Source organism: Oculina patagonica, chromosome 2, assembly GCF_052425735.1.
Source record: "Oculina patagonica isolate OP01 chromosome 2, crgOcupat, whole genome shotgun sequence".
NCBI classification, from domain to species: Eukaryota; Metazoa; Cnidaria; class Anthozoa; order Scleractinia; family Oculinidae; genus Oculina; species Oculina patagonica.
The window spans coordinates 34501323-34528176 of record NC_135759.1 but is presented as its reverse complement, the minus strand read 5'-3'; the positions used below and the strand labels follow the sequence as shown (position 1 = coordinate 34528176).

The following is a 26854-nucleotide window of genomic DNA, read 5'->3' as shown; positions in this document are numbered from 1 at the left end:
GAAAGCCGCAGTTTGAAGCGCGGTTCCCAGTTTGGCGATGTGAACGCAATCTATCGATAATTTCTCTCAGTCTATTGTTTAACAGTCCACCACAGGGCAATAATTTTCTCCTTCTTTGACACAGAACTCGTATTAGATCGGTTTAGAAAATTAAGCTGATATTTGTCAAAAAATTATCGTTGTCCACCTCATTGTAGGGCATGGAGTTCCCGGTGTTGTGGTCTGGTCTTTGCCCATCGTTCTGTGTACTGTTGAAATGCTCGGAGATATTAGCTGTACAAGCTACTCTGAAATCCGAGGGTAAAAAACATAATGATGATGATTGCTCCAATAAACAATTGAAATGGAACAAAACTCGCTAGCTCCTAATTTCGTGTTTTTTGGGAAACTCGAAATCAGTGGATTTCCTAAACGTAAACACCCAAAGAGTTATTTTCAATAGCCGATTCCCTCTATAGCGCACGCCCGCAGAGAATCACGGTAGTTGTATTCATCAAACCATGCGCGAGACTTAGCAATGATGCACGTTGCTGAGTCTCGCGCAAGATTTGATGAATACAACTACCGTGATTCCCTGCAGGCGCGCGCTATAGAGGGAATCGGGTATTGGAGCATTCCAAAGCACTCGATGACTGGTCTCAAGAGAAACAGCAAGTTTCGTTCCCCTCAAACCTTAGTAGCGGTCTCGGGGAAACGAAGCTCATTTTTTCTTAGGCCAGCCATACATGCCGTGTATCGATCCGTGATCAGCAGGCCTGGGGAGGACTCCCAAATCCTCCCATATGAAAGGGACGGGATGCCCGCCTTCCCGCTTAGGGGTGTACTACAGATATTGGCCTCACTTAGGATGTTCAGGACAAAACGCCAATATTTTTAGCCGTCGAGGTCTCGTTAAGGGTTGCACGTGAAGAAATATAAAACGCCTTGATTCTGTGTTGGCGGTCTAGACCGATCAGGCATGGAGAATGGTATCTTTCAGCTCAAGTTTAGTTTTGGCGGGAAAGTTTTTCTCTTTTTACGACTGCTAAACGCCGCTTAATTTAAATTACGAAGTTCTGTGTAGGGCCAAAGAAATAAAGTTCAAGACAAGCCCAGATTGGTCTCCTTAAGAGGTTTAATTCAAATTTTGTGATGAGCGTCCTCATCCATTTCATATGGGAGTCTTCTTCTCTTCCCGTCCCCCTCGCCCCGTAGGTTTGCAGCCGGATAATTTGTCGCTTGCAGTGCAATTTTGCATAAAGTTGTGGGCAGGACTGAAGAAACTGAAGGCATTGTTGTTCCTTAAGTATTATCCGTTAGTTTTTCTTTGTTCTGAATAACAAGAATAAGAAAAAGAATAAGAACAATCAAGAACCTTTATTTAAGCGTTATATTGTTTAGCTTGAGTGGGTTTATTGGGGACACCAAAAAAATCAGCATGACATTAACAAACTGGCATTTATTTCCTGCGAAACTGAAATAAAAACATGAAGACTTTCGTCATTGGACTGCTGTAGAGTGCTTCTATATTTCAGTTTTATCTGCCCTCAGGCTCTTCATCGAAGGGTAAAGAAGTCCTACTGCCATGAGATTGTTCGGTGGCTGCGTCAGTTAGATCCTACAATGTCTCGTCATTTGTTCGATTTACTGTTGAGCTTAGTTGTCATCATTCTTGTTCAACAAGGTGAGTAAAAAATTATTATTTACAACCGGACGAATTTTGTTTTAATTGGCATGGCAGCTCTCCTTAATTTTTCGCCTGAGTTAAACTTGGGATGGCGATTTTGAAGTTAAAGACGTTTTGTATTTAACCTATGAACTCTTTGGCTTCACCAGGGGACATTTGAACGCCTTCATGCAGGTGTTTCGATTGTGAGATATCAGTATTATCATATGATTAATGCCCAACCAGAGGGGAGTATAAAGGCGTCCATATTGTCAACATAGCGAGCTGAGACCAAATATTGTCCCAAAATGTTTCATTCTCATTGGCGAGATTTTGGCATAATGAACAGAGTTTACCTACTGAAAACTGTTTGTCGGTATTTAATATTACATTACAATTCATTTCTCAGCTTTATTGGTCATTACTGCAGTCAGTTAATTTGCTCGCTTTTGGAATAACGTGACACAAACCAGTGTACAGAGTGTGACAAAAAAATTCCGAAATAATTCCCTTATAGTTGAGAACTGACAGAAGTTTAGATCAAAAGTATTTCGTGAAGCAACAAAAGGACCTGATGAGGTGATTTATTTTCTTTTTATTCTAATTAGAATATCATACATCCGCCGGTAAAGATTTGTATGTGTCACGTCACTACGGAAACGATTCTCACGACTGTGGATCAAAGAAAGCACCGTGCAGGACGCTTGCACGAGGTATACAGATCGCTGACCAAAATGACCGCATTTTGTTGGATGGACAATTTACTAAGTCAGATCCTTACAACTGTGGAATGATCCAACTTGATAGAAAAGGCGAAAATCACACTATAAACATCAATGTCAGTTTAGAAATCACTGGATATCCTTCGGCGCCGGCTTACATTTCATGTTACGACTTGCTCGATTTTACGGGTCCTTCCTGGAGGAAAGAAGAAATGAAAGTTAACTTTACAGGTATTGTGTTTACAAACACTTCGATGCTTTTCATCGATTCAAATGTTTCCTTTGTAAACTGTAGTTTCCTGCAAAGCTTAAATCCAGTACAACTGAAGCTGTTTCACAAGCAAAGTGCGACAGCGATTGTTAAAAGTTCTTTGTTTTCCGGCAACACGGCAAGCATTCGCGTGGAGATGTCCAAGAACAATGCACAAGTGACAATCGAATTGAACAATGTAAATTTTACACGTAACAAACCTTTCTCAGAGGACGAAGGAAGTGGAATCTCAATATATAGTACATTGCGGACTATTATGTTGAATGTAAGTACAAATGTGTTTTGTAAGAAGACAACATTTTCCAACAATGTAGTTCCGCTTATCACCAACAACGTCACATTTTCAGAAACCAACGAATTCTATCAGGACGTTAAGTTTATCAAAACCTCCGTACCACTGAATGCTTTGTCGGAAAAAAGCCTGTACGTTTCTAAAGGAAGAGACGTTGTTGTTGTGTTCGATCACCTAGTATCGACGGGAAACGCTGCAAACATCAGATGCGTTCAGTTTAACTCAAGTACAGTGCAGCTAAAAGTTTTGAACTCTCAGATAAATGGTCACACTCTGGCGGTAAACAGGTCTGCGGGCGCAGGTATCTTGATTCAGTCGGTTAGATCGAGTCACGTGCTCATGAAAAATTCATCTTTCAAGGGGAACACGGCTGCATATCAGGGTGGAGCAGTGGCGTTTAATGCAGTCGGCGGTGTAATAAATGTGACTGTTTGGAAAACAAATTTTACAAACAATTTTGCTCCATATGGTGGAGCGTTTTCTATCAACAGTCAAAACGGAATTGTCTTCCTTGAACAAGTTTCATTTCGAAATTGTCGTTCCAATCATACTGGAGGTGCACTGTTCATAATAATCAATAGACATGTAGAGTTTAGAGCCAGTTTCTGCTCCTGGGTGTCCGGCGCAACACAATTGGGATCCTCAATTTACATTGCCCCCTTTAAGGCAAGACAAACTAACGCAACGGTCAAATTGGAGAAATGCAAGTTTATTAATAACACCGACATGTTTGGTGGAACAGTTTTTGTTCTATCCACTGTCGGATCAGTAGAAGTGTTTCAAACAGAATGGAGCCAAAGTAGTCGTGCCTTCGCCATGGTATGCAACTGTCGCGTCAATTTCACAGAGGTGAGCGTAACGGGATGTACTGGGACAGCTTTTCGTGGTTGGTCATCCGAAAGAAACCGAGGAGGCATGAGTCTTTATTTCCAACGGTGTTTGTTTCTTGCAAATAAAGATGGTGGCATCTATGTTTCCTCAGAAAGTCGTTATTTTCAGCTTACTCTAGAATCGATAAAGTTTCTTGGAAAAAAGAACGTAAAGCCAAAAGAATATAATGCTCTGCTAGTCAAGGTATACAAGGATGTTACTTTGGGTTCCAAAATAGTGTTGCACAACGTTGTTATCGAGCAGTTTGTTGGCTCGACGTCAATGATTCTTAAGGTTATGCCAGAAAACAATGCAACTAACTCATTTACCATAAAGGACTGTACATTTCGTCAGATAAGAAGTTATTACTCGGAAAAGTACCACACAGAAACCAGCCCACTCTCGATAGTCATGCCCGATGATAACCTAAATCACAACAATATTTGCTCGCGGTCGTATCTGAGTTATCAATACCGAAACACGATTGTTATCGAGAATACTTCGTTTGTCGATAATATCGGACGAGTTTCAGGTGTTGTCTATCTAGTAAACGGTAATGTTACCCTACGTAACTGCACCTTCGAGAACAACTTTGCTATCAACAGGGGAGGGCACGTTCATATTGCAGATGGTAGTGGAAGTGTCAGGGTTGAAAATTGCGTTTTCAAACAGAAATCGCAAGAGATGGTTTTCACAGGAGAGACGTTCATCCATGATACATCAATTTATTCTGAGAGTACAGGACAACTTCTTCTTCAAGGAACTCGGGTCACCACGGACATGGAAAAAGATTCTTACAGGCTGTTTGCAGTAACTAAAGCTGGCGTCGTCAAGTTTGATAACTCTACCAAACTTCAATGTGCGGTGGGCAGCTCTCTCAGATTTGATAACTTTTCCCACTTCATTCTTTGGCCTTCCAAACCACCCTGCAAGTTAAAAGTGACTGTTATAACATTGTCATGCCATCAGTGCTTCCCGGGTCTGTATAGCCTGGAGAGAGGAGAAGTAACAGCTCCGCTTCAAAAACGAGAAGACTCATTTTTTAACCCATTCTGCCTCGCATGCCCTGATGGAGCAAATTGTTCTCGTAACATTGAAGCCAAACCGAACTTCTGGGGATACCCTGAATCAAATGACCCACCTTCACTTAAGTTTGTTCACTGCCCACCACATTATTGCAAACCAGCCGACAGAAGGGACACAAACCTGTCAATTTACAATAGTTGTTATGGCAACCGAGATGGCGTCATGTGTGGCAAGTGCATGACGGGATATACCGAGACTATGTTCTCTAAGAAATGCAAACCAAATGAAAAATGCAAAGATCCTTGGATCTGGTTTCTAATGATAATTTACACAATGGCAATGGCATTGTTTTTTATTCACAATCCACCCATAATACAATTCCTTGTCGACAACACGCTGTGGTGTAAAAAGACGTCTCACAACAGAACAGAATATCAGGAAATTGATCGGCAAAACGAGTACAACAAAGGCTACACAAAGATAACATTTTATTTCTATCAGATCGCCAGCTACCTGACTTTAGAGCCTTTCACTGAGGTTGCTAAACAAGCTCATTTTGTTTCCTTTTTCATCGGTTTATTTAATTTTCAAACCAGAATCTCACGGGGACACTTTGGTTGTCCATTTCCTGGGCTAACCGTTGTGACAAAGGAACTGATTCCGGCCTTAGGAGTTTTGGCCACACTGTTCAATATACAGCTAATACTACTGATACATCTTTCTTTCAATAAAATTAGGGGTCGACCACGCCCATCAGTGGCACCATATTATGCAGCTACTTTGAAAACACTGTTGCTTGGTTACGCAACGACTGCCAACACGGCCTTGAAGCTTTTAACGTGTGTTCATGTTCTGGGTGAAAGCAGATTGTATTATGACGCTAACATTAAGTGTTTGACATGGTGGCAGTACTTTTTCATTGTTTACGTAGTCGCATGCCTTCTGCCATTTATAGCAGTCATCTACTGGGGTGCAGTAAAACTTCAGAGAGAGTTGATTTCCGTTGAACACTTCATTGCAGCGTGCTTTTTTCCACTGGGCTTTATTTCATTTTGGCTTATTCAGAAACTCGTTCGCTCTCAACATCGGCGTCCGAGGGCTGGACCAAGCGAGTCAAGTGTAGAGGTGTTAAAAGTGTTACACGATCCATTTAGACTTCCAAGCCCTCGCCAATTTGGCTCCTTGTACTGGGAAAGCGTCATGATTGGCCGACGATTCCTGCTTCTCTCGTTCCAGGTATTTTTTCCAGATCCTCTCCTCCGACTGTTCTTTATGGACATGACGTGTTTACTTGTCTTCACGTGGCACGTAGTAACAAAGCCATTCCGTGACCAGAAGGCAAACGTCATAGAAGCTATGTCGCTTGCTTGTTTAGTTGTCATAGCAACTATAAACCTCATCCAGGCCATCTTTCTCTCGGCTGGAGTAACACCTCAAGGTTCCGTGGTAAGGAGTCTGACCATTTTGCAACAAGTTGAGATCTATTTACTGGGAATAGCACCTCTGCTGCTTGTCTTGTTGTGTGGTTTTGCTATTGTTTCCCAAGTCGCTCGGGTCTTCGTTACTGTGTTTCGTAAAACATTTAGATTTGTGCTAATGCGTCGAATCCGAGTTATGGGCCAGTACTAAATTTAGGATTGTTTGAGTTGTTCAGGAAAGTCACTGGATCGTTCTCAACATTAAATATTCTTGGCACATTTTTAAATGCTGTATACTGAACTGCGCTAATAACTTAATATTTAGCTCAACTTTTCATGTTTGTGTTATTGATTTTGTGATTTGTTTAGTTTACACGTGTACGTTTTTAACGAGCTCACCAACTCCTAGGTGCTTTGTGTAGATTAAGATCGATCGATTGATCAATCAATCAATCAGCCAGTCAATCAACGACCAACCGATCGATCGATTAACCTATTAATCTATTGATCTGATTGATTGGTTGGCTGGCTGGGTGACACCGGTCCATTTTATCCAAAAATATTCTGCCCTTTAAAGAATCTCTCAGAGATCGGGTGTTTTCGGAGCAGCAGCTTTTACATCATTTTATTGTATAGTTTTAACTTTTTAGCTTCATATATCGTTTACTATTATGCATATTCGTATTCAATTTTCAATGTATATAGTGTTTTTATAATATTCTAGTGTAATTTTTAGGGAGGGCCACAGGTTTGTTAGCTTTGCTATTTAGTGTTACCCTCATTTTAAATAAAGTCTTTATTATTATTATTATTCATTATGATGGAACTGTATTAGTATTATCTGTTATTATCTGTTATGTCTGTTATTATCTAATGACCAAATGTTTCATACTTTTCTCATTTAATTGACAGCAAAGTAAGGTGTTTTAAGTTACCATCTTTCAAATTTGAAAGGGGACAGTGACGTAAAAAAATGGTTAGTTTACTTAGTTTTCGTTCTTTGTATATACAGATTATATAAAGAAGACAGTATTTTCTGCTAAAATACATCAGTACAAGTGTAATCCTCGCCTTATATTGTCCAAATGATTTAGCGGCATGTTTGTATACTTTCATTTTTTGAGAGAAACATTAATTAACAATAAAGGAATACCAATAAAGGGTTCAGTGTGGTCTTTATTTCTTCAGTCCACTGTATACATTACAAGAGATGACACTCTTAAGTAAGTTGTTGGCGGTAGCTGACTGCGTCAACGCTTCTTCAGTTTTTATATTACATGTAGGACACTTGACCCCCCCCCCCCCACCCCACCCTTTTGTGATATTTTTTGTCAACAATATACAAGTATACGTTTCATGTGGCGAAAACGCGCGAATTCGAAGAATCAAACATGGCATCCATGTTAATGTTTCTTTGCCACTACTAGCTGACTCTGATTTCTGTCCCATAAACGAAGACGACTATTGTTACTAAATGGAATGCTAGTCAAGCGCAGGCTTCAGTTTGACAACTAATTTGCCGGTGCCATTCATACACCAAGCCACTCAGTGTAAAGACAAGAATATGATCCACGAGTTTTCAAGCCAGTCTCAAAGCTCGGGCCCTGCCTCCCTAACAATGCAAAGGGATATAGTTGCTATTGCACTGAGGACTGAGTGGAAATAAGTTGATACTTCCATGAATAAATCCGGACAAAAATGTTGTCAACGCGGGTATGTTCATCTTATTGCATGGCGAATCCCCAGGGTCATTTTCTCTCTGAAAGGCCGTACTCTTTGTACCAGTTTGTAAGTTTCCTTGTTCATCCTTGTACTCAAAAGTACAACAGGCTGCGGTCCACATGAGACTGGGCACGTTTACTGGGAAATTTACGTCGTCTTGGTAATCACTGAACCCCTCTTTACCAAAGAATCTTGCTTCCGAGGGTCCAAATACTGTGGAGGGGATTGCGCCGACCACTATAAACAATTTAACATTCTGTGCTCCCTTTATAGCACAGTTGTTTCGACTCCACATTATGAGACTACTTTCACATTGTTGCCATGGGCCAGAATTAAAGCGTCCAAACTGAGGAACAACGTTAGTGTACGTAAAAGTTGCCAACATCCTCTGCTTGTCTCCTCTACCATATTGTGACGCAATCAAGTGGCCTTTATGTATCTCTGCTTTTAAGTTTGCCGGAACGCAAACATTGGCATTGCTTAACTTCAATGCTGTTTTCTTAGCTGTCGCCCATTTCTTGTCAACAGCACGGTCGTTCTTTGCTTTCCTTTTAAAACAGATATCTCGTTGAGAAGATTTTTTGTAATCGTCTGCTTTTTGTTGATACATCCTCTTAAGTTTGGCGCTCTCTCGAAAATGCTTCGGTCGACCGCCACCGCCGGCTGAAAGCTGTAGCCCAGTTATCACAGTGGCCGAATAAAGTGGGATTCGACTATTGCGGTCAAACAGAATGGCCACTGTTCGATCTTCACACAGATACGCCAGGTTTTGCACTTGTACAACATACCCGAACTTATCCACACCTGATGGCAGGTATTGAGCCCAGTTAGGCTTTGGGTTTCCCTGCGCGTCACAAGCGTCTATAATGTTGCACTCACAGCCATGGAGTCCATTTATGGCATTTGAACATGTCCACAAGTTCCCCATGACTATGAGGAGAAATACATTTGGACTGAATTTTTTCATAGCTTTTCTTCAACAAGACTCGTTGATTAGATAACTGAAATGTTCATTAGAGTATTCTTGTCCTCAACTGACTCGTGCCGACAGTTCGAGCTAACTCATTTTCATTCAACAAACTCAACGCATGCCGTGACTAACCCTGTGTATGAATACTGTTTATATTGATTAACAAGAAGTTGTATCATAGCTATCATGCCATCAGGTAAAGTTCACGCTTTGGTTCAATACTTAATTTTTTTGTTATCAATATTTTGCACAAAATGTCATTCTAATAAGTATGAACCGACTTAAACCGGTTCTAAGCTAAAAAAAAAGTTCTAATCATGCATGGACAGTCTTGTTGATGTTATGCAGCATCACATACTGATGCAGAATAAATTATCGCATTATGCTGTTTCAGTTTTGACCAATTATATATTTTGCATATTTATTACAAAAATTCGTATTGCTTTGAGTTTGTGTTTGACTTTGCGAAAATTTCTTTACAAAAATAATACTCTGTGTGCCTGGAGTCGAGATTGGAGAGAGATTTTTAAAACCATTAATTACTCAGTGGAACGCGGTAAAATCACTGAACCCAACCAACTTAAAGGTGTTTGCAATTATTGTTACAAGGGAGTCTACTTAATCTCGTACCCTGATCTTCTCAACCCTCGGAAGACATCTGTGTACAAGATTGGAGTCTAGTCTCTCTCGATTGTTATCAAAACCATACTCAGTGCCGACAGTCGCCCGGTGTATCTGCAGTCATGATCATAATTGCTCTCGTATCGGCATTTTTTGGTCGCTTCATCACACAGAAAGTTCCCTTGGTTAACAATAGCGAAGCGCACTAATGGCGTCACAGAATTTTGACTCCCGGTGTGGCTCAGACAAAACTCAGACAAACAAACCGCTTTTCGCACCAGACCTGTTAGTTTCGGTTTATTGCTTATTTATAGCAACTTGTTGTAGCAAAAAGATTTTCGGACTTTTTCAGTATTTACTCCATCCACTGAAGTTTCTTAGTAAACGGGCAAATCACATCCCAACCACACATAACAAGCAATAGGAAAATTTGAACAACAAATGAGGGCCTTTCAAAGGTTTCGCGGTGAAATGCATGTCCGCTAAACCGTTCTTCATGAGACAACAGAAAAATGACACGTGGTTGTTTTAATCATGATAAATACCGAATAAGCCACAAATCACAAGTTCGCTCAAAAAGAGGAACTCAAAAGAAATGCAGTCGACACTATGAAGACAAAAACTTTCGTACATTCGTTAAAAATATTACCGTTCGCATTTCTTTGCTACTTTAGAAAGTTATTTACTTATTCATCAGTTTAGATAGTGGCTAAGACTTAAGAACAGAACACAAAGTTAAGTTTCATGTGACGGACATGACGCAGCATTTTTTCCATTTTTTCACTTTGTAACCTTGATAATTTAGTCATCCTTACCAAAAAGACCACAACCTCCTGCAAGTCAGTAAGCAATAAAAGCAGCGGGTTGGTGTTAAAATGACCTCAGGCCATCACGTCCGCTTTCAAATAGATAGTACTTAATAGTACTGACAATTATCTCAGTGTGAATGAAACAGTTTGCCGCAACGTTGAATATCTTAAACGCAGTTTTGGTTATTCCGGGGCTGTTCTTTGGAATGGACTGCCACCTAAATTTTGTAAGCCATTAACCCTTACAAGGTTTAGAAAGGGAATCAATGACCTAAATTCCTCAACGGGCACCCACACGGCGGCAAACACGTAAAACAGTATTTTAGATTTATTTATTTATCTCTTTATACTGATCGATGTTTTAATACATGCAGTGTTTAAATAAAGTTTTGTCTATTATCTATTGTCTATGAAAAGCAAAAGAATGTAAGTAATCTGTCAATATGCATATGAGGCAGTGTCTTTTGATGCAATTAAAAAGGACCCTTCGACAGCAAGACTTCACTGGACTACTAGGACTGTTTGTTTGAATGAAACTTCTGTGAAGGTTTGTTACAGAGAGAGACTCGGTTCTTGTTAATTACTAGCAGCTGTACTGTGAGAGTTACCTAACTTGACCAAAATACGATATTGTGATTAATATCCAAGCAATGATCCAATCAGTGCTCCTGGCATTTTGTCTCGTTTATAGCTTTGTATCAAGCAAATTTGCACATAGTATCGTTCAGACTGCACTGAACAAAGCATTCACTCGCTTTCACTCGCCAAATTCCACGTCATGCATCGTGGATGTCAAACTTTGAACTATCCATCCCGAACTCAGCAAACCTGATAGTTGTCATCTATGCCGCTAAACAAAGAAAATTCGAAAAACAATCCGCTTGGCTCAATCGTTTGGACTGAAGACCGTTTAATTGCCTGCTTGCTTGCTCCTTACGTTTGGTCCAACAGAAAGAGAACCGACCTAAAACAAATCATTTAATCGTTTTTCAGGAAAATAAAAAGCCCAATTAAAGATGGAAGAACAAGATACTATGAGCATTCCTAACCGAGGCAACCAACGCGAGGTCAGACATTACAAATCTTCAGTTTCTGTAGCTGTAGCAGTAGCTGTTGTTGCTGGCCTGCTTATAACTCTCTATCCATATTTCACGAGGTGAGTTACAAAATTTGACTGAAGTGAACAAATGTCTGCATGAAATCGTTAAATCGACGGCGTATGATAAAAAAGATGAAAAACTGAGTTCTTTTTCACAATAAGCGCTTTATTTGATCCAAAAGAACATTTTTTCGCATCCGAATTGCTGACAAAATGCAGATGCACATTAAGGAGGAACTTTGATTTCGCATCTCACTGTATATCTATATGGAAAAGCAAAACAGGAAAAGTCGCCAATATTGTTCGCCGCGCAATTTATGTACTACATGACAAGCCACGCTTGCTCCCGTTTCAGGTCGACCTTGTCCGCCTTTCCGAAGATGTTGGCCCTAGAAGAAAAAGATCCCACGAACTATGATTTTGGTAAGAGAAAGAAAGCTCGTTTTTACCAGTTTCGGAATGTTTTAACTACTAAGTAGACACAAATGTATAAAACTAGTAATAATCAGAGATTTATAGCAGTTCTGGGAAACTGTATTGCCAATCGAAGCACGTGCTTAGAAAGCCAACTGCTGCCCAAAGACACTACCTCAACCTTTTTCGTTGTTGTAGCACGCAAGTGAAGATCCTTAGTTAATTTTGCACCCAAACTTGATAAAAGGCAAGTTAGAATTCAACTGCCATCCATCACGGAGTGTTCTGTATCGCAGCAATAAGTAAAGCCATGAACAAATAAGCAATTGATGAATAAATGTGTTTACTGCTGGGATAAGTGCTGAAAAGCGTTGTTCGGACCCTTTGAAACTGAGATAAAATGCCAGTTTGAAGGAAACATTTTTGCTCCAGGTGGTAACAGCGCAACCTAATTTGGCCGGGCTACAATAACTAGGGGCGGATCCAGGATTCAAAAGGGGGGGGGGGGGGGGGTGGATGGCAGACCATTAGGGCCTAACCCTAACCCTAACCCTAAGTGGCGGCAGACGGCGAAACGTGGCGTAACAACAACCAGACATGAGCGAGAGCTAATTTTTCTTTCTTTATTTATTTTCTATTTCAAATAAAGTGACATTTCGAATTTTTTTTTTTACTGAAAAATATCCACCCTATCCACCCCCTGTATCCGCCCCTGATAACAGTTCCCGGCCCCGAAAATTTCTTGCACCGACTGTTGAGAACAGTGGCCAAAGATTTTAGAATTTGGAACCATGCATGGTCCTATGACCATTCAATTGACTTTAATAAAGCCTCCTTAATTGACAAAGGCAGTTTCTGAATAAGGAAAACTGGAATCGTGGTATACTATGGTGACTCCAAAAGCAGACAACAATTCCTGCCCACTCCCTGGGCAATGCAACATTCTTTTTACACACATGCATTCATAATAAATTTACATAGTCCATTTTTTTTAACTTACACATTTATATTCATAATTCTTTATTCATCTATACCCGTCGAAGACTGCAGTTCGAACAGTCACGGAAAGCTCGTGTTTTAAACAGGTTTTAGTTAGCGAACGTTTTCTTTAGATGTCTATTACCAATTAGAAATAATAATAACTACGATTTCTTGATCATTTCTTTCACTAAATTTTATTTGAAATGACAGTAAAAGAATATTCTACTTAAAGTAAATGGTTTGAACCCAGGAGTATCAGTAGTTCGTATAGTGTGATCGTCCGGGTGAGAGTAGTTCTGAGAAGAACTGTTGTTGGTGACTGACGTTTCGACAACCTGAGCGGAAGTCATCTTCAGAGTTGTATGTAACTTTCAGGGGTACGGATGGACGTCCAAGTTCAGGACTGTAGCAGTGACACTCATTGGAAGAAGACTTTTCCTGATCTAGACTACAGCCTCCTCGGTTATGACATCCTTTATGGGTATCCGCTGGCCAACGGACGCGATCCTGGGTTTAGACATCCAATATTCAGCGCTAATTATTCAAAACCGAAACAGACTTCGGATTGCCGTTACGTTGTTCCGCAAGGTTTTACTGTGATCCCCAGTGAATCGTGTGTGGTATCGTTTGAGTCCAAACTGGTTCGAAACAAGCAAGAAATGTCCCAACATCTTGGCGTCCAAGCTAAAGTTGAAGGTAAACTAGGTCGCGGGACAAGGTCTAAGAAGATAATCCCTTTCTAAATAAGCAGATTTGTAACAACAATCAGTAATAAATTGTATCAACAATCAGTAATAAATTTTATTATTCATTCAAAATATTTCTTCGTTTCTGATTGGCTTTCAATCCCTGGCTAATTCCAACTAACCGGCTAGCACCGACCAAATTTGGAAGACGCTTCTATTATTGGACGAATGACGTAATAATTATTGGACGATTGACGTCAATCGTCCAATAACGGCTTTGTACAGAGCTCAGCCGAAGGCGAAACTGGTCGCTAAATTTCAACATTGCGACGAAAAAATGGCCAAAATATTAGATGATAAAGATAGCAAAAACATCAAAAAAGCTTCGAAGGGAAGTCACTTGATTTTTAAAGCTTATCTTCAGGAGAGAAACATCAAAAAACCAGCGACACCGGAGGAATTGGCCACTGTTAGCGAAAATTCTACGCCAAAGTTAGTAGCCATTTAAATTCATTATGTGTTTTTAGAGCTCTTGGAAATATTTTGAATGAATAATAAAACAATTATTGAATTCGGCTTTCGTATGATATGGAGAATTATGCACCTCGATCTGCATAATTCTTCATATCATACTTAGCCTCATCCAATAATTGCTTAGTATCAACAATCAGTAATGAATTGTATCAACAAACAGTGATGAATTCAACTTATTTTTTATCCGCACCTACACACCAAGAAGAAATTACACGCCTTTTTTCGAACGACTTTCTACGGACTACAAAATACATCTCCAAGTCAAAGGCACATGCATCAAAACGAAAAAAACATCCCATAATAGTACAATAGGACCACAACAGTGCCCGGGGTTGGGTGGTTAAGTTAAATGTCCAGTCTCTTAGGCGCTCTCAGGGCCCTTCCACTGTGGCTTCGGGACTCAACAAATACTAACCTGATTACAGGACACAAGCTACGGCTTAGCAAACAGACCATCACGCAAAGCAAAGTTGCCTTTTCTGTCGTTAGACACTTGGTTTTTTTTTTTTGAAAGCCAGAAAATGGAGATTTTAAACATAATTTCTACTCAAGAAAAAGTGAGAACGCGTAAAGGGCAAAAATAAACTTCAGCGAGCTGAGCGAAACAAATTACCCAGGCCACGCTCACCTATTCAGTCTCTAATATTATCCACAAAAGAACCTGTTCCAGACTAGTATGCGTGAATGGAACATGTTCAACAAAGAGGTCCATACGATCTTACATGACCGCTAAGGATGCGATTTTCTTTCCTTTAGGTGGTGGCTGGGGATTTGAATTTTCCGCCAGTACCAGCTATAACAAAGACACATCTGAAATGTCAACAGGCGAGTATATGTACATCATGTCCCACGCCCAATGTCAAAACTATTACAGCATGGTGGATTTCAAAAATCCTCCACCATTTGATCCTGGGTTCCTCGCCGCGGCAAATAAGCTAGCAGACCCGAACGCTAGTGACGAAGATGTCATTGAATTTATTGAATATTATGGAACTCATTTCTTTACCGATGTGACTTTTGGAGCCAAGTTTGTCCAAAAACACAAGGTCAGCCAAACAGCTTATCAATCCTTAAGTAAAAGCAAAATAAGCGTGGAAGTCCAGGCAAGTTATTCAGGGCTATTTAGCATCGGAGGAGGATTTTCTCTGGACAAGGAACAAAGTGAAGCCGCATCAAACTTTTCAAAGGCTGTCGAGACGAACACCTTTACCGTGGGGTCCACCCCACCGGCCAATGGAGATGCTATGACCTGGGCTTCTTCTGTTCAGCAGAATCCTGTCCCTATGCTTTATTCGCTCTCTCAAATCGATAACTTGTTTACTGGGCAATTTTCCCAACACCTCACACCGGGAGTTAAGTACGATGTGGTAAGAGAGAAACTGAGTAATGTTTCTCAGCAATACTGCCAAGCACTGAAAAACAAAGGAACTGTTCATTCGTGTGAATCTAAATTTCATCTTGAAGCTGAAGGCATCGATATTGCAGGACCAGGTAGGATTAACTTGTTCCGTTGATAATTTTTAGGGCCGTAGTTAAGGAGTTGCCCAGGGGAGAGGAATGTAGGGCCCGGGCAATAAAAGGTTACATTCTATAGTGCAAATGCTTGAAGTTGTGGCTCAACCATGAGGGTTTTGATTCGATCAGGCCTAAAACTATTCAGATTGATGTTATCAAAAACACTTAAACTGGTTTCAAACAAATGCCACTTCTAAGATTGATGATACCCCAGGAGAGTGGGTCTCCGACTTGTAAATGACAAGGGTGATCGAAGGGTTTTTTTTTTCGGTTTAAAATTTTCGATTCCGGGATTTTTTTGGGTTGGAAAATTTGGCAAGTATTTTAGCAAGTGCCTTGGCGCGGCCTTGGCGTTTTTATGGTACAATGAATAAACAAACACGAGCAATTAATTTGTGATGGTTTTCTTTGTGTTAAATTATTGCCCCACCTGGCAATTTAGGAGTAATTCGTCAAGGGATTTTTTTTTTTTTTTTTTTTTTTTGGGGGGGGGGGGAGGGGGGGTATTTTTGGTCCAGGGATTTTTTGGGGTCCTGAGTTTTGCCTCCATTCGATCATCCCCGTCATTTACAAGCCGGAGTCCCCCCCCCCCCCCCTCCGAGGATGATACCGGATTCATCTCCCGATAAGCGAACGTGAGGAGTGTTCATAATAGCTAATTTGGGGTTTGAAATTTAGGACATTTGTGTCTTCGACCACTGTGCACCGAAATCGATTTTCTTTGTTTTCTCGAAATTGGAAGTTCTCTAGGGAAAACAAACTACATCAGGTTTCTTATCTACGTACACCAATTATGACGTCACAGGTTTTTATTTCCGACAATTTTTTCGAGCACTCTACCATAATGAAGGCCAAAAAAGGACATTTTTCAACTTACAATATCTCTGCAATGCAATATCCGATTACTTTGGGACTTCGGGATAAGTTTATTTGGCTCTCAGTAAACACATGAGCAAAAAAATAAAAGAAATCGAATTTTATGTTCATTTGAACTTAAACTACATCAGGCGTGAAGCATATCTAGTACCCTTTTCTAAGAGTTGAACATCGCATATTCGTTTCAGTGCCATCTTAACACTAAACATCCACTAGGCAACTGAATTCACCCATCCGTTGTGGCTGTCTTCACAGGTTATCGACATCTCCGAGAAGTAGACAAACCCCTCTGTATATCGTCTTGTCTTGAAGAACCAAACTGCACTGCAGTGACATACAGTATCCACAAACCGCCGCATGCAAGTTCCTTGTGCAAGTTTTACAGCTCGGCAATTGACGATAATCTATACCTGAAGAAACAAGATGGCAGTAATGTTATACTATCAAATTTGATCTTGTTCATATCAAAACGCCAGGATGTGTCTCTGTATCATGCTAAACTAAACGGTACCAAGTATTTAGAAAGTAAGAAAGATGAGCTCTCCTGCTTTATGTCCTGTACCGAAGATCTTTTTTGCGATGCCGTTAGCTACTCAGCAGGAGGTTGTTCCATGTACTCAACAAAGGACATTACAAACATTGTCATAGAAAACGGTTCGAACGTGACTTTTGTTGGGTTTCATATTACTCCCCCCGGGCCATGAACCAATTGGTGTAAAGTGGCTGTAGCACCCCCAACCGAACAAAGTTCCTTGGTACCAATTTAAAGCTAAAGGCTGGTTCTCATATAATTGCCCCGATCGTTTTTAACGCTTCTATCACTTTAAAAAGTTTTCACCTCATTTTCTTCGTTAAGCTCCATTTTCGCAGCTGGAAACTAGAAGAATATTATACTAGGCCCTGAGCTTTAATTTGGTACTAAGTAAACTTTGTTCGGTTGGGGGAGCTGCGGAAACAGATTTTTGAGGTCCTGGCTCACGGACTATATATAGCATTTCAGTTTTGTTAGTCAAGGATGCTTGCATTGTTACTTGTTTAGAAGGTTCTTTATAATTATTATTTTATTTTTCTTCCGAATATGTGTGTTTGTCCGACGACTCAGAGTTATTAGGCCCTTGCGTATCATACAGAGAAAATAACCTAACATTTTTATTTTAAAAATTCACTATCTTTTCCTTATTCATTTGAAAAACCTTAATTGCCCTATGTGTAATCAATGAGTTATATGATAAATTGTCCCTGATCAGATCACTTTTAAGGATTTTAAATCAAGAACAAGAGGTTTATTAAATTGTAGGGTTTTTTCTAAAACAGTTTTACAACTCGCCTTCGTTTTCTATGAGTGGTAGTCAACTCGGCTCCGCTTCGTTGACTCGGTATTAAAAAAAATTAAGTGTCGCGTGATTTTCTCAATACTTAATTTTTTTGTGCACTCGTCACAAAACACTGTTAAAGCTCTTTCATCAGTTAATTGTGTGTTTTAAATGCAGTGGTAAAGAGAGTGGTAGCAAATCGATAAAAATGGTATCACACATGGGTGGATAAAAATGATATCCAGACATGTGTGATATCATTTTTGACCAATCAGCTCGCAGAGTTTGCCATGTTTCAATGCTCAATGAGCCAAAGTTTATCGATCAGTAGTAAGTCGATACATCTTTGGATCTTCCTCGGCAATCTCCGCGCAACAATGTATCATCCTCTATACTGATATCAACCTTTTCTTATCGTTAAGTAAGAAAAAACTTTTGTTTTATATGACGACCATTGACGGCTGATTTCGTAAACGCGTGTTTTAACAGTACACGCGCTTTGATATAATAGTTTTTTTCTTATGACTTAGTTAGGAATTTTTATAAGTTTGAACTTTTACCAAATGTACATAACACAAGTAATTCAGCTTATAGCTGCTAGTTGTGATTTTTGAATAAACTATCTATCTATCTATCTATCTATCTATCTAAAATATATATTTCGTGAAACGCGTGTTTTAACATACATAACATAGCTTTCAGATCAAGTAAGAAAAAAACATTGTGCTTCAACATACATAGGTTTTCATCAGTATCTTATCAAAAAAGGAAAACATTTTGTTGATTCAAGGCTGATTCCGTAAGGGCGTTATAACAACATGTGTTGTTAGCAATAACAAGTAACAAGTAAAAAAACACTTGTTTATATACAACTGATTTTATAAACGCGTGATTTACATCGTTAGTATCCCTAGTCCAGTCCCTGAACTCTCCTTAGCCTCGCCCTACATCATACATAGGGGCTGAACCCAGGCGGGAGAAGAGACAGTCTAGGATAACTTGCATGCGCATGCAAGTTATCCTGGACTCTTTCTTCAAGCGCCTGGGTTCAGCCCCTATGTAGGACGCGCGAAAGAGAGAATTCCGGGACTGGACTATGGTATCTTATCAAGTAAGAGAAAGATAGTAAAAATAGTCAAAAAATAGTTACAAAATCACAATATTGCCAAAATATCGTTAAAAACTGTATAGCGCATTCAGATGATCGCATTATAGAATTAGATTTTCGTTTCTGCGCTTATTTCTATGAATAATCCCAGACGTTTGAGACTTCCTTCCCTTCATCAGTGGAAAATTGCCGTTGAAAAAAATGATTGATTTTGATAAGATATGAAAAGGGCTAAGCGATGTTTTTTTCTTATTTCTTAAAAATACGCTAACAACACATGTCGTTATGTTAAAACACGCGTTAATCCCGTCCCTTTCCTATCTTATCAAGTAAGGAAATAAAACACTCATTAGAGGTTACATGGCAATTTATATCGTTGTTCTCCATAAAAATGTTTGTGTTTTAAAGCTCTGCACTGTCTATTTCCGGCTTGAGTTAGGAGGTAGGTATAGTAAAGAACTATCAGAGAACACGACAACACTGACTTCAGTTATAGTCTTCTGGTTGGAAATAAGTAGCAAACATGTCGGAAGGAACAAAAAGCATCATGGGACTAGACTGACGGGGATACACGTCGTACCTTCAAGGGTTCAAATTTCAAAATCGTGTTTTGGTACCTCTGAGGATGTCACATCTTATATTTTTAAGGTTGCTTCATACTATGGCACCTCTTATGGAAAGTTTACAAAGCAATACGCAAATCAACAGGAATAAAATTTGGCTGGCTAGTGTCTCTTGTGACTCACCAATAAAAAAATGTACATTAGAACCTCTAACGGGTAAAAATGAACTTGAGCCAGCCCCTAACCCCCCTCCCTCCCCAGTATCCCCCTCCTCATCACATTTATATGGGAGAACTTCATCCAGTAATAATTGATGAAGTTCCTTTCCGCGTCGGTTTAGTGGAGGAGCCCGTACTGTTCAGGGACGGCGTGAAACTATGCGACGCTATTTTTTTCTTGGTGCTCGTAAGACAGTAGTAAACTGGTCAGACCCGACGTTATTTTTCACGCAACATTGCAATTTTGCGGTACAGTGGTCCAGAGTTAAATTTGGTCAAACAAGTTTCTAAGTTCGGCAAACTGGAAATGGCGCTTCATTGAGAACGAAAGCCGCAGTTTGAAGCGCGGTTCCCAGTACACCGCAGGGCAATATTTTTCTTCTTCTTGGACACAGAACTGGCCGTATATGTATTATCATTCAGTACAATTTAAACTGATACTTGTCAAGTGTCAGATTAACTGGAAGGGCCGATTACTGGTAATCTCTTAGATTCACTGAAAAGAATTTTTCGTTGTCTACCTCATTGCTTCAATAAATAATTGGAATGGAGTTTTTTCATTGGACAAGAACATATCATGTGACGCGCCTCGAAACTGTAGTCGATGGGCTCCTGAGTCGGGCAACAAACTCGCTAGCTTCTAATTTCGTGCTTTATTGGAAAACCCGAAATCAGTGGATTTCCAAAACGTAAACACCCGGCCAATCTGTTTATTTTCAATTGGAGCATTCCAAAGCACTCGATGACTGGTCTCAAGAGAAACAGCAAGTTTCGTTCCCCTCAAACCTTAGTAGCGGTCTCGGGGAAACGAAGCTCATTTTTTCTTAGGGCCAGCCATACATGCCGTGTATCGATCCGTGATCAGCAGGCCTGGGGAGGACTCCCACATCCTCCCATATGAAAGGGACGGGATGCCCGCCTTCCCGCTTAGGGGTGTACTACAGATATTGGCCTCACTTAGGATGTTCAGGACAAAACGCCAATATTTTTAGCCGTCGAGGTCTCGTTAAGGGTTGCACGTGAAGAAATATAAAACGCCTTGATTCTGTGTTGGCGGTCTAAACCGATCAGGCATGGAGAATGGTATCTTTCAGCTCAAGTTTAGTTTTGGCGGGAAAGTTTTTCTCTTTTTACGACCGCTAAACACCGCTTAATTTAAATTACGAAGTTCTGTGTAGGGCCAAAGAAATAAAGTTCAAGACAAGCCCAGATTGGTCTCCTTTAGAGGTTTTATTCAAATTTTGTGATGAGCGTCCTCATCCATTTCATATGGGAGTCTTCTTCTCTTCCCGTCCCCCTCGCCCCGTAGGTTTGCAGCCGGATAATTTGTCGCTTGCAGTGCAATTTTGCATAAAGTTGTGGGCAGGACAGAAGAAACTGAAGGCATTGTTGTTTCTTAGGCATTATCCGTTAGTTTTTCTTTGTTCTGAATAACAAGAATAAGAAAAAAGAATAAGAACAATCAAGAACCTTTATTTAAGCGTTATATTGTTTAGCTTGAGTGGGTTTATTGGGGACACCAAAAAAATCAGCATGACATTAACAAACTGGCATTTATTCCCTGCGAAACTGAAATAAAAACATGAAGACTTTCGTCATTGGACTGCTGTAGAGTGTTCCTATATTTCAGTTTTATCTGCGCTCGGGCTCTTTATCGAAGAGTAAAGAAGTCCTTCTGCCATGAGATTGTTCGGTGGCTGCGTCAGTTAGATCCTACATACAATGTCTCGTCATTTGTTCGATTTACTGTTGAGCTTAATTGTCATCATTCTTGTTCAACAAGGTGAGTAAAAAATTATTATTTACAACCGGACGAATTTTGTTTTAATTGGCATGGCAGCTCTCCTTAATTTTTCGCCTCAGTTAAACTTGGGATGGCGATTTTGAAGTTAAAGACGTTTTTGTATGCAACTCTGAGCTCTTTGGCTTCACCATGGGACATTTGAACACCTTCAGGTGTTTCGATTGTGGGATATCAGTATTGTCATATGATTAATGCCCAACCAGAGGGGAGTATAAAGGCGTCCATATCGTCAAAATAACGAGCTGAGATCCAATTGATGTTGATGTTTCATTCTCATTGGCGAGATTTTGGCATAATGAACAGAGTTTACCTATTGAAAACTATTTGTCGGTTATTTAATATTACATTACATTTCATTTCTCAGCTTTACTGGTCATTACTGCAGTCAGTTTATTCGCTTGCTTTGCATGGGAATTACCGCTCAAACCAGTGTATACAGTGTGACAAAAAAAATCCGAAATAATTCCCTTATCATTGAGAATTGACAGAAGTTTAAATCAAAAGTATTTCGTTAAACAACAAAAGGACCTGATGAGGTTAATTTATTTTCTTTTTATTCCAATTAGAATATCATACATCCGCCGGTAAAGATTTGTATGTGTCACGCCACTACGGAAACGATTCTCACGATTGTGGGCCAAAGAAAGCACCGTGCAGGACGCTTGCGCGAGGCCTACAAATCGCTGACCGAAATGACCGCATTTTGTTGGATGGACAATTTACTAAGTCAGATCCCTACAACTGTGGAATGGTCAAACTTGAGAGAGAAGGCAAAACTACATTTGTAAAAGGTGAAAATCACACTATAAACATCAATGTCAGTCTAGAAATCACTGGATATCCTTCGGCGCCGGCTTACATTTCATGTTACGACTTGCTTGGATTCACGGGTCCATCCTCGAGGGAAAGAGGACATGAAAGTTAACTTTACAGGTATTGTGTTTACAAACACCTCGATAGTTTTTATCGATTCAAATGTTTCCTTTGATAACTGTAGTTTTCTGCAAAGCTTTAATGCAATACAAATGAAGCTGTTTTACATGCAAAGTGCGACAGTGGTTGTTAAAAGCTCCTTGTTTTCCAACAACACAGGATGCATTCGCATGGAGATGTCCAAGAACAATGCACAGGTGATAATCGTTTTGAACAATGTAAATTTTACACGAAACAAACCTTTCTCAGAGGATGAAGGAAGTGGAATCTCAATATACAGCACATTGCGGACTATTACGTTGAATATAAGTATAAATGTTTCTTCCAAAAAGACAACATTTTCCAACAATGTAGCTCCGCTGATCACCAACAACGTAACATATTCAGAAACCAACGAATTCTATCAGAAAGCCAAATTTATCGAAAATTCTGTACCACTGAACGCTTTTTTGGGAGAAAGTCTGTACGTTTCTAAAGGAAGAGACGTTATTGTTGTATTCGATGGCCTAATATCGAAGGGAAACGCTGCAAACCTCAGATGCGTTCAGATTAACTCAAGTACAGTGCAGCTGACAGTTTTGAACTCTCAGATAAATGGCCACACTCTGGCGGTAAACAGCTCTGTTGGCGCGGGTATCTTGGTCCAGGCGGTTAGATCGAGTCACGTGCTCATGAAAAAATCATCTTTCAAGGGGAACAAAGCTGCATATCAGGGTGGAGCAGTGGCATTTAATGTAGACGGCGGCGTAATAAATGTGACTGTTTGGAAATCAAATTTTACAAACAATTCAGCCAGAGATGGTGGAGCGTTTTCCATCAACAGCCAATACGGAATTGTCTTCTTCGACCTCGTGCAAAGTTCGTTTCTAAATTCTCGTTCCAATTATACTGGCGGTGCATTGTTCATAGTATCAAATAGATATGTACAGTTCAAGGCCAGTTTCTGCTCCTGGATGTCCGGCGCTACACAATTGGGATCCTCAATTTACATTGCCTCCATAACGCCAAGACAAACTAACGCTACGGTCAAATTGGAGAATTGCAAGTTTATAAATAACACCGACATGTTTGGCATGTATGGTGGGACAGTTCTTGTTCTATCCACTGTCGGATCAGTAGAAGTGTTTCGAACAGAATGGAGCCAAAGTAGTCATGCCTTTGTCATGGTTTGCAACTGTCGCGTCAATTTCACAGAGGTGAACGTAACGGGATGTACTGGGACAGCTTTTCATGGTTTGTCGTCCAAAAGTAGCCAAGAAAGTCAGATGAGGCTGCATTTCGAGCGATGTTATTTCCGCACGAACATGGGAGGTGACATCTATGTTTTATCAGAAAGTCGTTATTTTCAGCTAACTCTAGAATCGATAAAGCTTGTTGGAAAAACGAACGTAAAGCCAAACGAATATAATGCTCTGCTAGTCAAGGTATACAAGGATGTTACTTTGGGTTCCAAAATAGTGTTGCACAACGTTGTTATCGAGCAGTTTGTTGGCTCGACGTCAATGATTCTTAAGGTTATGCCAGAAAACAATGCAACCAACACATTGACCATAAAGGACTGTACACTTCGTCAGATAAGAAGTTATTACTCAGAAAAGTACCACACAGAAACAAGCCCACTCTCGATTGTCATGCCCGATGACAACCTAAATCACAACAATATTTGCTCGCGGTCATATCTGAGTTATCAATACCGAAACACGATTGTCATCGAGAATACTTTGTTTGTCGATAATATCGGACGAGTTTCCGGTGCTGTCTATCTAGTAAACGGAAATGTTACCCTACGTAATTGCACCTTCGAGAACAACTTTGCTATCAGCAGTGGAGGGCACGTTCATATTGCAGATGGTAGTGGAAGTGTCAGGGTTGAAAATTCCGTTTTCAAACAAAAGTCGCAAGAGAAGGTTTTCACAGGAGAGACGTTCATCCATGACACATCACTTTATTCTGAGAGTACAGGACAACTCCTTCTTCAAGAAACTCGGGTGACTACCGACATGGAAAAAGATTCATACAGGCTGTTTTCAGTATCTAAAGCTGGCGTCGTCAAGTTTGATAACTCCACCAAACTACAGTGTGCGGTGGGCAGCTCTCTCAGATTTGATAACTTTTCCCACTTCATTCTTTGGCCTTCCAAACCACCATGCAAGTTAAAAGTGACTGTTATAACATTGTCATGCCATCAGTGCTTTCCGGGTCTGTATAGCCTGGAGAGAGGAGAAGTGACAGCTCCGCTTCAAAAACGAGATGATTCATTTTTTAACCCATTCTGCCTCGCATGCCCTGATGGAGCAAATTGTTCTCGTAACATTGAAGCCAAACCAAACTTTTGGGGATACCCTGAATCAAATGACCCACCTTCACTTAAGTTTGTTCACTGCCCACCACATTATTGCAAACCAGCCGACAGACTGGACACAAACTTGTCAATTTACAATAGTTGTTATGGCAACCGAGATGGCGTCATGTGTGGCAAGTGCATGGCGGGATATACCGAGACTATGTTCTCTAAGAAATGCAAACCAAATGAAAAATGCAAAGATCCTTGGATTTGGTTTCTAATGATAATTTATACAGTGGCAATGGCGTTGTTTTTTATTTACAATCCACCCATTATACAATTCCTTGTCGAGAATACGCTGTGGTGTAAAAAGACGTCTCACAACAGAACAGAATATCAAGAAATTGATCAGCAAAACGAGTACAACAAAGGCTACACAAAGATCACATTTTATTTCTATCAGATCGCCAGCTACCTGACTTTAGAACTTTTCACTGAGGTTGCTAAACAAGCTCATTTTGTTTCCTTTTTTACCGGTTTGTTTAATTTTCAAACCAGAATCTCACGGGGACACTTTGGTTGTCCATTTCCTGGGCTAACCGTTGTGACAAAGGAGCTGATCCCAGCGTTAGGGGTTTTGGCCACACTGTTAAATATACAAGTAATACTAGTGATACATTTTTCTTTCAACAAAGTCAGGGGTCGACCACGCCCATCAGTGGCACCATATTATTCAGCTACTTTGAAAACACTGTTGCTTGGTTACGCAACGACTGCCAACACTGCCTTGAAGCTTTTGACGTGTGTTGATGTTCTGGGTGAAAGCAGATTGTATTATGACGCTAACATTAAGTGTTCGACATGGTGGCAGTACTTTTTCATTGTTTACGTAGTCGCATGCCTTCTGCCATTTATAGCAGTCATCTACTGGGGTGCAGTGAAACTTCAGAGAAAGTTGATTTCCGTTGAACACTTCATTGCAGCGTGCTTTTTCCCACTGGGATTTATTTCATTTTGGCTTATTCAGAAACTCGTTCGCTCTCAAAATCGGCGTCCGAGGGCTGGAACAAGCGAGTCAAGTGTAGAGGTGTTAAAAGTGTTACACGATCCATTTAGACCTCCAAGCCCTCGCCAATTTGGCTCCTTGTACTGGGAAAGCGTCATGATTGGCCGACGATTCCTGCTTCTCTCGTTCCAGGTCTTTTTCCCAGATCCTCTGCTCCGACTGTTCTTTATGGACATGACGTGTTTACTTGTCTTCACGTGGCACGTAGTAACAAAACCATTCCGTGACCAGAAGGCAAACGTCATAGAAGCTGTGTCGCTTGCTTTTTTAGTTGTCATTGCAACCATAAACCTCACCCAGGCCATCTTTCTCTCGGCTGGAGTAACACCTCAAGGTTCCGTGGTAAGGAGTCTGACCATTTTGCAACAAGTTGAGATCTATTTACTGGGAATAGCACCCCTGCTGCTTGTCTTGTTGTGTGGCTTTGCTATTGTTTCGCAAGTCGCTCGGGTCATTAATATTCTGTTTCGCAAAATATTTAGATTTGTGCTGATGCGTCGAATCCGAGTTATGGGACAGTACTAAATTTTGGATTGTTTAAGCACTAGATTTTACTTACATTGAATATCCTTGGCGCTAATCACTTAATACTTAGCTCGACTTTTCATGTTTATATTATTGTTTTAATAGATTTTGTAGTTTGTTCAGTTTACGTTTGCTCGTTTTTTTAACGAGCTCGCCAACTCTTTGGTGCTATGTGTATAGATTAATTGATTGCTCGATCGATCGATCGATCGATCGATCGATTCAGTTGATCAGATTGATCGGTTGGTTGGTTGATACCGGTGCATTATATTCAAAAGAAAAATTTATTGAACTACTTGATGACTGCTTCAAATTTTCATTAATATAATGGAACTGTATGTATGTATCTGTTACTGTCCAAATTTTTTATACTTTTCTTATTTAATTGACAGCAAAGTAAGGCGTTTTAGGTTATCATCTTTCAAAATTGGAAAGGGACAGTGACATAAAAATGGTTAATTTACTTCATTTTTGTTGTTTTCTATATACATATTATAAAGTAAACAATAGTTTGTGCTAAAATACATCAGTACAGGTGTAATCCTCGCCTTATATTGTCCAAATGATTT

General features: G+C 40.1%; 3 protein-coding genes and 1 pseudogene across 5 annotated transcripts; 3 read left to right on the top strand and 1 right to left on the bottom strand.

Moving 5' to 3' along the window:
- The first annotated feature begins 1553 nt into the window (after positions 1-1553).
- On the top strand, positions 1554-6455 carry LOC144642027 (uncharacterized). The gene is made up of 2 exons (XM_078501027.1): positions 1554-1663; positions 2254-6455. Exons 1-2 carry the CDS (start codon positions 1603-1605, stop codon positions 6453-6455), a joined length of 4263 nt encoding a protein of 1420 aa, XP_078357153.1. The 5' UTR covers positions 1554-1602.
- Positions 6456-7666: 1211 nt separating this feature from the next.
- LOC144642026 (uncharacterized) lies at positions 7667-9018 on the bottom strand. The gene has a single exon (XM_078501026.1). It carries the CDS (start codon positions 8931-8933, stop codon positions 7857-7859), a length of 1077 nt encoding a protein of 358 aa, XP_078357152.1. The 5' UTR covers positions 8934-9018; the 3' UTR covers positions 7667-7856.
- Positions 9019-10847: 1829 nt separating this feature from the next.
- On the top strand, positions 10848-17627 carry LOC144644357 (perforin-like protein 1). 3 transcript variants are annotated; one of them, XM_078503827.1, is made up of 6 exons: positions 10848-10913; positions 11360-11522; positions 11821-11888; positions 13236-13556; positions 14837-15571; positions 16727-17627. In XM_078503827.1, exons 2-6 carry the CDS (start codon positions 11383-11385, stop codon positions 17173-17175), a joined length of 1713 nt encoding a protein of 570 aa, XP_078359953.1. In that variant the 5' UTR covers positions 10848-10913; positions 11360-11382; the 3' UTR covers positions 17176-17627. The 3 variants fall into 3 exon arrangements, with proteins under 3 accessions (XP_078359953.1, XP_078359955.1, XP_078359954.1); XM_078503829.1 differs by lacking the exons at positions 10848-10913; positions 11821-11888 and having other exon boundaries at positions 11403-11522; XM_078503828.1 differs by lacking the exons at positions 10848-10913; positions 11360-11522; positions 11821-11888 and adding an exon at positions 13026-13069 and having other exon boundaries at positions 13201-13556.
- A 3768-nt stretch (positions 17628-21395) lies between these two features.
- On the top strand, positions 21396-26810 carry LOC144644371 (uncharacterized; annotated as a pseudogene).
- The last annotated feature ends 44 nt before the right edge of the window (positions 26811-26854 follow it).

Bases quoted from the DNA above. Each gene is read 5' to 3' on its own strand.
- LOC144642027 (XM_078501027.1), top strand. From the start codon at position 1,603: ATGTCTCGTCATTTGTTCGATTTACTGTTGAGCTTAGTTGTCATCATT. The intron at 1,664-2,253 runs GTGAGTAAAAAA...TATTCTAATTAG, and splicing joins CATCATTCTTGTTCAACAAG to AATATCATACATCCGCCGGT.
- LOC144642026 (XM_078501026.1), bottom strand. From the start codon at position 8,933: ATGAAAAAATTCAGTCCAAATGTATTTCTCCTCATAGTCATGGGGAAC.
- LOC144644357 (XM_078503827.1), top strand. From the start codon at position 11,383: ATGGAAGAACAAGATACTATGAGCATTCCTAACCGAGGCAACCAACGC. The intron at 13,557-14,836 runs GTAAACTAGGTC...TCTTTCCTTTAG, and splicing joins CGTCCAAGCTAAAGTTGAAG to GTGGTGGCTGGGGATTTGAA. The intron at 15,572-16,726 runs GTAGGATTAACT...CTGTCTTCACAG, and splicing joins CATCGATATTGCAGGACCAG to GTTATCGACATCTCCGAGAA.